Here is a 13344-nt window from a genome sequence, read left to right as displayed (position 1 = left end):
CTCCCTCCCTAGGCCTAAACTCGATTTCTCCATTTTCCAGAAACCAACATCTGCCCATACCAGGGACCCTACCACTTCCCAGAGCAGTTGGGTGAATTCTAGTCCGGCCTGGCAATCTTGTCCCCTTTTGCAAGGTCTTCGTTTTCCCCACCTCCCTTGCTGCCAGAGGTGGCCATGTCAACTGGTTCTAGCCAAAAGATGGCATAAGAAGTCCGCTGAGGAGCTTGTGGAAGTTTCAGCCCTGTTACAAGGATGCGGTCAAGTAGGGAGGGTGATGTTTTCCCTGCTTGCTTTCCCATCTTTGGGGATATGGCAGCCATCATGGAACTATAAGGCTGCAAGCTATCACCAAAGTGCTTACAGGGACACAGTAGAGGTCCATCGGCCACTGCCACCGCTAGACTTCAGTAACCAGTCACTTAAGCTTGCATCTCCTGTAGCATTTGCCTGGCCCTGCCCACCCCATCGCTTCTGCCTGTAAGTCTTTCCTAGGCTTTGCCCAAGATGGGGGACAGGGGCTAGAACTCCCAGGACAGAGGAAATCGAAGCCTCGACTTGAGACCAAGTCCCAGGCTGTGTCTCTTGACCTCTAGCCTCTCACAAACCACTGCATCCTTCCCAGGGTCATCTCATACATGCCCATGGTTTCCATTACTTCCTAGACACCAGTAATCTAAACATCCAATTCCATCAATGGCCCTACTCCTGAACTTGATCCATGTATTAAAAGGAGTCTCCTATCTACTCAGTGGTTCAAAATCTACCCTCCTCTCATATTCCCTCTCCAACTGGCCTTTCTCATGCTCCCAGCCAGACATGTCTTGGTCATACTGGGCCTCTCTGCCTCATCTCCCCAACTCGTTTTATTGGGCCTTCCAAGTGTCTTTCAAACAGCCTCTCTACCCCCACCAGTCTACCCTCTATCTGGCTCCCGCATATTCTCAGGTAAACCTGATTCCTCTCCTTAGCCTATGCTCTATACAGCCTGCCCTGCCTGCTTCAACTCGATGTTCCACCGTTGTGTGCAACCCCTCAGGCGCCTTTTTCATGGTCCTGACGCGTCCCTGGCCCACTCCCAGTGCTCTTCTAGACGATGGGGACCAGGTATGAATTCTCCAAGGTCCCAGTACTCACCCTGGGTTGAGCCCACCCCCACAGGGATTTGCAATCAGGTTTTTCACTTTAGACTTTTTAATATTTCATACAGCGATTATGGTGCATTCAGGAACCCACCCCTCCCAAACCCCCCTAGGAAGGCCCCTGCCCTCCCACCCCATTTGAGGGCCCCAGGGTTTAGAGTGAAGGGGAGGTAACCACCCATCTGGAGACTGACCCCAGAGACTGTCCCTGCCCTGCCTCATCTTCCCCAGGGGTTAGGGGGTAACGCCTGGGCACCCCCCGCCACGTGCCCCTCTGTCCCTGCCTGTGCACATACACACACTATGGCTCCTTGCCGAGTTGGTCAGCTCCTGGCAGGGCCCCTACTCAACAGCACCGAGTGGGACGGGGGCAGGAGGGCTGGGCTAGGGAGACCCTGAGAAGGAGGCCCCTGTTATGGGACTGCAGGAGGGAAAGAGTGGGGACCCCCCACCTCATCTATCTCCCAGAGAGTCTCCAGTAGTCCCCAAGTCCCCCTGCAGCTGGGGATGGCAGGTGGGGGTTGGAAGGCGAGTGGTCGAGGCATGCTTTCCCTTAGCTGACCCCAGGGTCTGGTGATGGTCAGGGTTTTGAATAGGGGTTGTGTCCCTGCCATGGAAAGGCTGGGAGCGGGGCTTCATTGCACAAAATACTGTGGGAGGGCCACACAGTGGGTGGGGCCCAGCCAGTCTGTATACAGAGATATTGCATTTAAAAAATGAAAACCTCATTTAAAATAATTAAAAAACAACAATGAATGAAACAAACAAAAAGAAAAAGGCCCACACAACATGAGGCAGGTGGGGCAGGCAGGAAAGCAGACAGGGGAGCCTCAGATCCAAGGCATCACTGTGTCTTGTCTGAGTTGAGATCCCCAGCCTGGGCTAGCTCCAGACCCCTGGCTTGCCGTGGGGTAGTGGTCCTGCGGGGGCGGGGCATGATGGGGAGGGGTATAGGCCTGGCCTCAGTGTGGGAGGCTGGCACGGCCATGCTGTCCGCCGGCAACTACCGAGACAGAAAGAGAGAGAGACACACAGACAGACAGACAGATCAGGCGAAGGAACGATGAGAACTTTGTTAGCACCCAGCAGACAGGCCAATGGGTGGGCCGACAGGCCAATGGTCGGGTGTTCAGACAGGCAGCAGGGGACATGTGGGCAGGCGAGCATGAGTCAGGCAGGTAGGCAGGCAGCAAGCAGGGAGGATGATGCAGTTGGGGGCTGCCCTGTGAGGGGTATGGCATCCCTCCAGCTGCTGCCTGCTGGGGCCTCGGTCTGTGGCTTAGAACTCGGTGTCCACCACTCGGAAAGCTGGCCTGCCTGCAGGGGAAAGCAGAGCAGATGGCTGTTGGTGAGCAAGCAGGTAGGTGGACGGGGCAGGGAAGAGGGTGAGGGCCACAAGTACACTTACCTGAGTCAGGCATTGACGAAGACCGAATGCTGGCCTCCTTTTGTAGCTGGATCTCCTTTAGTGCAAATATGGAAGTAGCTGTGGGTGGAGGAGAGACAGGAGTGGGGCATGACCCATGAGGCCACCCAGGACCACCTCCCATGTGGCCCCATCAGGGAAATTAGAAAAAGTTGCCTTTTCTTTGAGAGCCTTGACTTTCATCCGTCAAATAATCCCACACACAAACCAGCTACAACCAGGGAAAATGGAATATAGACCATTACATGACACCAAGAAATCATTAACTTTGTCAAGCGCGACAGTGATACGGCGATTACCACCTGTAAAGTCTAGACAATGGATGGTGTTTGGGATTTGATTGAGATTAATCCAATCAAATTTTAGCGTGATAATGGTATTATTGTTACGCTTAAGAAAATATTTTAGAGATACATGCTGCAATTGTTTATAGATGAATGATGTATCTGGGACTTGATTCAAAATAATCAGAGTGATTATAGATAAAACCAGTCTGGCCATGAGTTGATCACTTGTTGGAGTACCTGGGGACTCATCATATTATTTGGTCTAATATATAAATATATCTAACTTTAAAACGTCCATATTAAAAAGTTTTAAAAAGTCAGACATAACGGAACACGCCACGTGACTCCATTTCTGTAGGGTACAAGGACGGGGAAAGCATATCTATGCTTTAGAAGTCAAACTAGTGGCAACTCTTAGAGGGGATGCCAGGAATAACTGAAGGAGAAAAGAGGGCACTTCAGGGGAGCTTCTCACATCCTATTTCTCGGCCTGTATGCCGGTTACCCGGGTGTTTAGTTTGTAAAAATTCATTGTGCTATATGCTTATCATCTGTCATTTCTATTTCACAACATTTACTTTTGTTAAAAGGTAAAGTGATGTTCCATCGGTTTTTATGTACGTTTGAAAATTTCCAGGAACTGAAAACTAAAAAACTCTTCTGTAATGAACAACACATCACACACGTGAACAAGGGCATACCCCCCCCCCCACCCAAGGTGGCAGAGCCAGAGCCCAACACAGCCTGCCCAGCTATCTGCAGCAGTCCTGTTCCCCAAAGCCCCCCACCAGCTGGTCCATTCCCCAGCTCCACTCACTGTCAGGAAGTTTGTGGATCCGTTCCCCCAGACTGAGGAAGAATGGATGTTTCATGGCATCTTCTGCGGAGATCCGATTGCGACCTTCAAACTGAGTGTGTGTGTTGGGATGGGGGAGTATTGACACTTTCAACAAGTAGGCTTCTCTTCCTCCCCGCCCCAGACCCTGCCCCTGTAGCTCCCTGTTTCCCCACACCTGGAATCCGCTAGGCCCCAAGGCTGGCCCAGGAAGATCGTCTCACCTGCAGCAGCTTGGTGAGGAGGTCAGCCCCGTCGCTGTCAAGTCTACCACAAGGACAAGGGGACCTGCTTTAAACTCAGTTTGGGTACTCTGGTCCCTAACACCCACCCACCCACCAGCCTCACCGGGGTGCATGGCTCAAAAGGGCCTCGGCTCGGTACTTGGGGTAGTTGTATGTCTTGAACTCTTCATTGGACAGGATGCCCGGCCATGTCTCCTCAGTTGGGGTTCCTGGCGGGGAAGTGGAGTTATCCTAAACATCTCACAGGGCCTCCCTGCATGTCCCCACAGCTCCTAGGGCTCATGCCTCCTCACCCAAGATGCGGAAGATGAAGTGCAGCTGTTCCTCCACCGTGGAGCCCGGGAAGAGGGGCCGGCCTGTGGCCATCTCATAGAAGATGCAGCCCACACCCCTGGGCAGGGAGGGCACAGTGAATACGGAGGTAGTTGGCCGGTTGGCTGTTGTGACCAAGCCACCCCCCTTCACCGCGTGGCCCCTGCCACACTTCGACCTGTACTCACCACATGTCAATCTGAGTGGAGTAGTCCGTGGACCCGAGCAGGATGTCCGGGGGCCGGTACCACAGTGTTACCACCTCATTGGAGTAGGTCTTCGTTGGAATTGACTTGGCCCGGGCCAGGCCTGGTAGGTGGAGAGAAGGGGCAGCTGGGATTGAGGAGGTTGTGGGCAGTCTTGGGGAGAATGCAGTTAGGACTGAGGGCAGCCTAAGCAAAGCCTGGAGGGGCTGAAGGGGAGGGACTGAGACTAGGTGGTTGTGGGGAAGGGGGAGGCTGGGAGAGTAAGGCTGGGGGATCACTGGGAAGAAGGCAGAGGCCAGGGGTACCAAAGTCGGCCAGCTTGAGCTCTCCTCTCTCATTGATGAGCAGGTTCTGGGGCTTGAGGTCTCGGTGTAGCACCTTCTGCCGGTGGCAGTAGGCCAGGCCACGGAGCAGCTGGAACAGGAACAGCTGGGGACCCAGGAACGGCAGGCAGAGGTCAAAGAGTATCCAGCAGCCTGACCCCCAGCAGGCACTGCTCCCCCTCCCAAAGACAGGCACTGAGCCCAGAGCCTTGTCTCACAAAAGAGGATAGGGTCCCAATGCCCTCCAAGGGCTCCCAGCAAAAAAGCCAAACGGGAAAAGTCTGTTTCTGGGAGATTTGTGGGGTGGAGTGGGTGAGTGGGGGGCCCCCTTGTGCCCCTGCTTCCTGCCCCACACCCACTTTCACATTGTGCATGTTGATGACGTTCCCACAGTCATCCAGGTACTGCTTCAGGTCCTTGTCCTGAGGAAAGAAGAGCAGGTAGAGGAAAGAGGGTCACGTCCTGTGGCTCCTGGCCATCTCCCCACCTCCCCCCGGGACCCACTGCCACCCAAACTTACCAGATACTCAAAGACAAGGGTGAGGGACTTCTCCGTGTGAATAATGTCATGTAGCGTGACGATGTTGGCGTGTTTGAGGTCCTTGAGCAGGGACACTGCAGGAAGCAGGGGGGTGGGACAGGGGAAGAGTCAGGGCCCACCCTCAGAACAGAGGCAAGGAGGAGGACTAGACCGGGTCGAGCCCAGGTGGCTTGGGGCGGTGGCTCACAGCCACCGGCTCTAACCCACCTGATACCAGGAAGAAGGTGTGTCCCCAGGTTCCAGATGTGGAAACTAAGGCTCAGAGAAGAGTATAGAGCAAAAACCTGGGATTGCAGCCCCAGGCTTATGTGACACTAGATTTTCACAACCAGTTTTTGGTTTCTGGAAAGCGCCCTTGCTCCAATCCTCAGTACACAGACCTGCAGCTTCGTGTGAAAATGAGTTTGCACACTCAATTACTATGCAATTCAGATTCATTCCATGTGAAATTCTGACTAGAAACTATTGTGTCACGTAAACTGGTGAGCACTTTCAGGGATATTCTCAGAACCAAAGCAAGCACCCTGCTTTACAATTCACCTGCCTCTTCTCCACACAGGAAGATTCCTGGTTACCCTGATTTATTATCTGGATATGTGGGTGATGGGCACTTTCTCATGAAGCCCAGAACGTCAGGAGGGAAGTCCTAGAACCCCTAGTCCCTGTCCTCACTATGGGTGTGTGTGTGCGTGTGTGTGCGTGCACGCGCACACCATGGGGAGAGCCCGGGAAGCCTGGGGCAGATCAGAAGGGGCCTGTACCTTCCCGGATGGCGGTGCAGGGCGCCCCCTCTTCGTGTTCCAGTCTGATCTCCTTGAGTGCCACGAGGTTGTCTGTGAGCTTGCTTTTGCCTTTGTAGACGGTGGCATAGGTACCCTGGAATGTGAGGAAGAGTGACAGGAGATGAGCTATGAAGCTGCAGGGAGTTCCCACCGACCCCCAGCCCTACCATGGGCCTCCTGGCTGTCTCTCACCTCTCCCAGCTTGTCCAGCTTGATGTAGGTCTCCAGTTTCCCAAAGCCAATCTCAGACTGTGGGGCAAAGGAGGCAGGCTGAAGTAAGCTCAGGGGAAGGGACTGGGAGGAGGAGACAGGAAGAGAAGATGCTCACCAGGCTGACACGGCGGAGGCGGCGGCTGAGGGGCTTGTCGAAGATGGGGCTATTGAGGGTCAGCTTCTCAAGGTAGCCCTCGGGCAGCCGGATGTCGGCTGGTAGTGATAGGCGCTTGTTGATGTCCTGGCAGGCAAGATGGGGGAGAAACAGGACCATGAGCTCCAACTCCCCAGGTCCGACCCTCTTTTCCAGCCCCGCCACTGCCCGGACAGGGGGTTCAGCACCTCAGTGGAGATCTTGCGTGGAGGATGGTTGCGCATGCGCACCCTCACTGGTGACTGCACCTCATCCGAGGACGTGGCTGAAGCCTGGTCACTTTCCCCGTCAGACCCCATCTTCAAGTCCTCGTGTACAATCTCTGGTAGTGGGGACAGGGGGAGGGCAGGCCGGGTGGGCTCAGAAGCCCCAGGACAAATCCCCCCACCCTCCCGTAACACATTCCCTCATCACACAGGTATGCACATGGCCCCCAGAGCAGCCTGGAGTCCCTCAGGGAGAGGGTGGGAAGGCCCAGGGAGGTTCACACAGGTCAAGACAGGTTGAACCGGGAGGGCAATAGTCACCTAGTGGAGCACCCCGCGTCAGCGGCGAGCTGAAACTGCGGCTGGCCCAGAGCCAGTGGGCTGGCAGCAGAAGTAGCCAAATGCCCTGGGAAGGCAGGCCCAGGGCAGGCAGGTGCCAGGAGGCCTGAGGGGGCTGTCACAGAGCGCAGGAGAAGGGCAGAGGGAGGCTTGGGGCAGCTGTGGCCGGCGGGGCACCCTTCCTCCCCGCTGAGGCCTGGGCACAAAGCCAAGGAAAGGGACACAGATGGACAATAGAGAGAGGGTGTTGACAGAGGATGGCAGAGATGAGAAAATGGAGAAAGGAAAATAACGCAAGTTTAAGAGGAACTCAGTTGGAAGGCAGCACCCCTGGGACCAGTCTGGGAGTGGGAATGGTCAGTGGACCCACCTGGTGCAGAGCTGAGTGGGCCCCGTCCAGAGCGAGGTTCACCAGGGGCAGCACGTGTGGGGCCCTCTCCAAGATCACTGCCGCCGCCGCCGCCACTCTCATCCAGGCCTATCTGTTCAGGGGCACCATTGGTCTTATCTACACCTCGGCCCCCTCGGAGTGTCATTGACAGCTGCCGTTTGATCTTCTTCATCCGATCCATGGCGACCTGCGCGGGGGGTATGGATGCGAATGGGTCCCACATTAGCATCTGCCTGACACCCATGGGCCCCCTAAAACCCATGACAACCCAGTGAGGTGCACTGACATGAACCTGTGTCAGTGCCCACCCAACCACTGTGGAGTCCTGGGACCACTCAGGATTCCTGGAAACCTGGCATGGATGGAGACCCTTGTCAGTGCCTGCCACCTACGATGACCAGCCCCAGGGCACCCTGCTCCTAAGGAGCCCACCTGGGTACTGAGGCTTGGGTGGCTGGCTGAGGGAAAGGGCCCAACTGGTGGCGTGTTGGCCTCTATGGGGGCACCCTCACTGTGGGAGCAGAGGCATTCTCGGGTGCAGCAGCACTGATGGGACCCAGACATTGGTGTGGCGGGGGCCTCGCCCAGGACGCCGGAACCACTGACCCGGCCCCGGGCACGCCCACAGAATGGCATGTTCCGCTGGCACCAGCCCACATCACCCCAACTGCCAAGGCGGAACGCTCCCCGCGACCACAAGGACCCTCCCGCCTCCCCCAGCAGCCATGGTCAAGGTGGCTAGAGGATTACCCCACTGGGCTACCCAGGTGAGGGGTGCAGGGAGAGGGAGGGAGAGTCCTGCCCAGGCCCAACCACTGGGTGGGGTTGCGGGGGGATCTAAGTCTACCATCTGTCCTGAGAGCTGCTGGAAAGGTTCCATCAGGTTGAACCCATATTTTACCAGATTTTTACAAGCCAGGTCACATTTCTCCCCTACTTGAGAACGTACCACATGTCCCTTATCACCCCAAATAAACATTTCAGTCCTTAATGTGGCCCACAAGGCCCCCATTCACACCATTACCTCTCTGGCCTCACCGCCCCCTCGTTGCTATAGTTGCTGTTCTGCAACCGCACCCAAAAGTCCCACCTCAGGGCCTTTACAGTGGCTGTTCCTGGTACTTAGAAGACCCTTCCCCTAGATTTCAAAATAGCTCACTCCCTCATCCCCTTCAGGCCATTGCTCAAATATCACCTTTTTCACAGATAACCACGAATAACCCTATTTAAAATCGCAACCATTCTGAGCCCCCTCACCTTGCCAATTACCACCCCCCCCCAGCACTTATCACCTCCTCAGAAATGACACCATCTTGTTATTGGTTTCTTTATTCTTTACTGTCTGTCTCCTCACCACCATAACTAGAAGATCAGCTCCGCTGGGGTAGATTTATGTCTGTTTAGGTCACGGCTGTATCCTGAGGACCTGGAACAGTGACTGACACAGAGTAGATGCTCAAAAAGTGCTTATGGAAGAAATTAATGAAGTAGGGGGCTAAGGGCCCATAGGACCAACATCTGTCACGGTGAGCAGGGTGAGTCCCTGCTACTCATGAACAACCCCAGACAAGGTGGCCCAGGGACACTGGTATCAGCAAGAAGATGGGGCTGCTAGAGGGAACGGGGCCACCAAAAGGCTTAGGCCAGCCTTATTCTGCTTCCTCCTGGGCCCTGGGCCAGCAAGGAGGGGGAAAGACCTTGCCCAGGAACCATCTGGACTCACAGCAGGGCCTAAGATGGCCCTGGGCCCAAGGGAAGTGGAGCTAGATAGGAGGTTGAGGATGAGGCTGGGGCTGGATTCGAAAGAGAGAAGTGGGTCATCTGTTACCTTGAAATCAGGTGCTTACCCTAGCGATCCCCATACCCCACTTCTGCCTGCCTGAGCTCATCACCCCCAGAAGGGGTAGAGAGGCCAGCCTAGCAGAAAGATCCAGTAAAGAGGATGAAGTCCATCCAAAGAACCCAAGATAACAATAACAAAATAAACCCTGACCCAGGAGGCTGAACACTGGACCTGAGGCTGAGGAAGGTGAAGCACGGCTAGCCCCCCAAGACTGTTTTCCATACGTGCATATGGCATGGATACCCAGCCGCTTTGCCTGTCGTGGCAGGGAATGGGGGAGCTGGGGGGACTGTAAGTAGAGCTGGACGGAGGATGAGGAAGGAACCCGAAGGAGCCATGGGTCCATGACCTCTAAGTGGTAACCCCAAGGGCTGGACATATTCCAGAGTTCAGTTTTGGGGGGATTTTAAGAAGATGGGGTACAAAATCTGTGTATCATGCAACGCCCCCAGCAGGGGGACCCCTGGACAGGGCCCTGTGAACAGAGACACTTGAACGTTAATCTGCAGTAAAACTTTTTAATATCATTTCAGTTTTCTGAGATTTTTAGGTTTTAGAATACTGAAGGAGCAAGAAACTGGATACACAACCCCACTCAGAAAAGGGCACATGTCCGTCTTGACCCCGAGGGGATGCTTCCATCCTCAGAATACTTCCACACCCAAGGATACTCACCACCTCACGTCACACCGACCACTGAGGACACAGTCATCACACTTTACTAACTCCCATAGGAACATACCATCCTCATTCTGTTCAGGCACATCTCATAAGCACACACTGGACTCTCACAGTGTCCTGCTTCCTTCAGTGCACACTGGACCCTCAAGAAGGCTTCTCTGCATGGTAACTGCCATCGGCACCGCAATTTCCCTATTTATCTCTAACCCCCGTCAGCACACAAAGCCTCAGCAGAGCGCTAAGCTCTGTTGGCACACCACTGGCCCCTCTACGTTAACTCTTAGCACCACATGCTGCCTGTTATCTTCTCCACAGCACTCACTGTTCCCCCAACGTGATTCTGACCCCTATTAACATGCACTTGGGACCCTCTACAGCAGTAGAGGGTAACCCACATTAGCACTCACTGGACCTTCACACTACCCTGAATCCCATGAACACAAAGTGAACCTTGCCGATCCCTGACCTGTTTTTGCCCACACTCAGATCCCTCCACAGCTATGATCACCACTAACACATATTCTGGTCCTCCCACTACCCTGTCCCCCCATATCCCATCAGCACAGGCTGGACCTTCACTTCACCCTGACCCCTATTAGCACACACCGGGCCTCACAGTGCCTCCCCATTACCACACCCTGAACCTGTACTCAGCCCTAGTCCCCAGGGACACACAAACACGCTGTTCTATAATGGCATGACCCTCATTAACGCACACAGACCTTCATTCAGCCCAGAACCCCATTAACACACTTCAGCCCTCCATGGCGCTAATCCACTTTAGCACACCTGGACCGTCACACGCCCCTGTCCTTTATTTCTCTTTGTTTCAACTCCTCCACAGCTATAACCCCTGTCGGTTGACAACTGGATCCCTTCACAGCCCTGATCTTCCTTATTGTACACAAGATCCCCTCCACAGCTCTACCCTCCATTAGCACTCCCTGGAACCTCAATGCACCTCAGTCCCCCAAGAACACACTGTCTTCAGAATGTTCAGACGCTCGTTAGCGTATTCCAGACCTCATACTGCTCTGATTCTCCCCCCATTGGCAAATATTTAAGCGCCTCCATGACTCTAAATCCACATTAGTAATCACTAGAACTTCACATATTACCCTGCTCCTTCTTAGGGGGTCCTAGAGTCTCACATCCCTTGACCTCATGGACCCACACACACTGATCTCACACCATCTTGATCCCTAATACACTGAACCTCTTACAGTGCTTAGATACTTCCCTCACCACCAACCCCCCAACCCCCACACACATATATCCACAACTCTGATACCCATTAGCACAAGCTCAGGTCTTCCACTACTCTGCCCCCATTAGCACATACTGGGCCTCATACTACCCAGATCTTTATTATCATATGCACATACCCTCGAGAGCTATGACCTCCATTAGTACCCTCTCAACACTGGAGTTCTTCCACTTACCCTGTCCTCCATGAGCACACTCTGCACCCTCACACCCCGCAGTCCGTCGTGGACAAGTACACACTATTAACACCATCTTGACACACCCCCCCCCTTACCACACACAGGGCCTCAGAACCCCGATCCTACTGGCACACCTTCTGGTACCTCTACCACCTTATCCCCCAGTAACACACACGGGGCCTTTCTACAGCTATAACCCCATTTGCATATCTCAGCACTCCTCCGACGTCCTCTCCCTTGTTATACATCCTCAGGCCCCTCCATCGCCCTGCACCGCCCCTCCGTTAGCACACACTGGGCCTCAAAACCTTACACAGCGGTGAGACTTATCACCACATGCTCCGACCCCTCCACAGCTCAGGCCCCCGTTAGCAAACCTCGAGTCTTTCACCACTCTGCCACCCATTTACACACCCTCTGTTCCTTCGATTACCCTGCTCCCCAATAGCACCCACAGTACTTCCCATCCCCAGCTCCCAGACCAGGCCCAGGGCGGGGCCAAGGTCAGGAAGGCCCCAAATGACCCCCGGCCCGGCGCATTCTGGGAAACTCGCTGGGGGAGGGGGCACATGCCAGCAGTGCAGCCCGGCAACGCCCGGGGTCTGGGTTGGTTCTGTAGGAGGAAAGGCAGCCCCCACCCCACGCCTCGTGGACGCGCTCACCGGCGGGGGCGCGCGAGCAACCTCAACGCCGCGGGACCGGCGCGGCGGCGCCTGGGGCGGCGGCCCGGGCTGAGGCCGCGCGACCTCCTTCTCCTCCTGTTCGCCGCAGGCGCCCGTCCCAGTAGTCTTCGGCCATGGCTGCTGGGCCCGGGCCGCCGCCGGCTGAGGAGGAGGAGGCGGCGGCGGCGGCGGTGGCTGAGGCGGAGGCGGCGTCCCGCTCAGCCGGCCATGAGCTTGGCCGCTGCGGGCGATGCCCCTGGGCTCGCTGGCGCCGGCTAGAATCCGAGAGCTCACGGCGGTTCGCGGTTCAGAGCCGACTGCTCGCGGAGACGCGGCGGACCCCAGAGCCGAACAGCCAAGGGCTCAACCTCTGCGCGCGCCGCGCTCCGCGCATGCGCACGCACGCGCTGGAACGGGTGAAGTGATAGGGAGGGGACTCACCTCGGACTGCATGTACCAAAAGACCCGTCCGCAGCGGGAGGGGGCGCGGCCATTGCGTGCCCACTGGGGAATGTGGCGCCGGCCCTGGAATGGCGCCAGGGGGGAAGTGTAGAGGTTGTTTAGTACTCAGTTCCGATCTTGCTAGAAGTTTGCTAACGCTGAAGTGGGCAGCAGCCAGTGACCAGCGTGCCGGTCACCACTCGGTCCCCCTACTCCGTCTCACTTGGTACATCCCCATGATAGCAAACGGGACTTTGGGAAGGAGGAAAAAGATGAGGCAGTCAGTCCTAGTCCCTTGAGGTGCCTCCGGAGGCAGGGACTTTAAAGGTTCGCGAGAAGATGACTTTTCTAGGAGAAGCGGCCTGGAGAATCACTGGCCTCTACCACCTTAGATAGGACAGAGTCTAGCCCCGCCCAGCTGATCCTCCCCAAACGCGAGCTCATTCCCACCGTGAATGTGTGCGGCCCCGCCCTTTGAGATTGTCGCCCATCCAATCGGATTTGCTCCCTGGGGTGAAGCAGAGCAAGAATAAAGGGCGTGGCCTGGCTGGAGAGGCGTGATTTCGCTGCCCCGGCCACGCCTCTGCCAGGTTTTCATTGGTTTCACCGTCGAGGGGGCAGGGCTTCCTTTTTGTTCTCAACCATGGGTCGAATGCCTCGCAAGGTGATTGGTCAAAAGATCTTTCAATCGAATTTCGTCCCGCCTTTAACCCCTCCCATCTCCATCAGCGAAGCTCACGGGGTGGAGCCTAGGCTGAAGGGAAAGACGGACCTTTACAGGGGCGAGTGCATTACTACGCATGCTTGGGACTTTGGGTTGGAAGGGGGGCTCTTTTCCGCCTCACGCGAGGATTTGCACCCTAAACTGGGTTT

At 55.6% G+C, this 13344-nt stretch overlaps 1 protein-coding gene across 4 annotated transcripts; it reads right to left on the bottom strand.

Moving 5' to 3' along the window:
• Positions 1-1251: 1251 nt before the first annotated feature.
• On the bottom strand, positions 1252-12864 carry CDK16 (cyclin dependent kinase 16). 4 transcript variants are annotated; one of them, XM_082608930.1, is made up of 16 exons: positions 12472-12864; positions 7379-7586; positions 6652-6785; positions 6425-6550; positions 6289-6345; positions 6076-6190; positions 5294-5388; positions 5133-5195; positions 4756-4879; positions 4433-4553; positions 4226-4323; positions 4036-4141; positions 3912-3975; positions 3670-3760; positions 2548-2625; positions 1252-2142 (listed from the first exon to the last, which is right to left on the bottom strand). In XM_082608930.1, the coding sequence occupies exons 1-16, from the start codon at positions 12481-12483 to the stop codon at positions 2102-2104; spliced, it is 1533 nt and encodes a 510-aa protein (XP_082465056.1). In that variant the 5' UTR covers positions 12484-12864; the 3' UTR covers positions 1252-2101. The 4 variants fall into 4 exon arrangements, with proteins under 4 accessions (XP_082465056.1, XP_082465058.1, XP_082465055.1 ...); XM_082608932.1 differs by lacking the exon at positions 12472-12864 and adding an exon at positions 12031-12373; XM_082608931.1 differs by lacking the exon at positions 1252-2142 and adding an exon at positions 2188-2456 and having other exon boundaries at positions 12472-12863.
• Between the last annotated feature and the right edge of the window lie 480 nt (positions 12865-13344).

This window comes from Mesoplodon mirus (assembly GCF_964341445.2).
Source record: "Mesoplodon mirus genome assembly, chromosome: X".
Lineage (NCBI taxonomy): Eukaryota > Metazoa > Chordata > Mammalia > Artiodactyla > Ziphiidae > Mesoplodon > Mesoplodon mirus.
The sequence above is the reverse complement of the archived record's forward strand: the minus strand, read 5'-3'. Positions and strand labels throughout refer to the sequence as shown.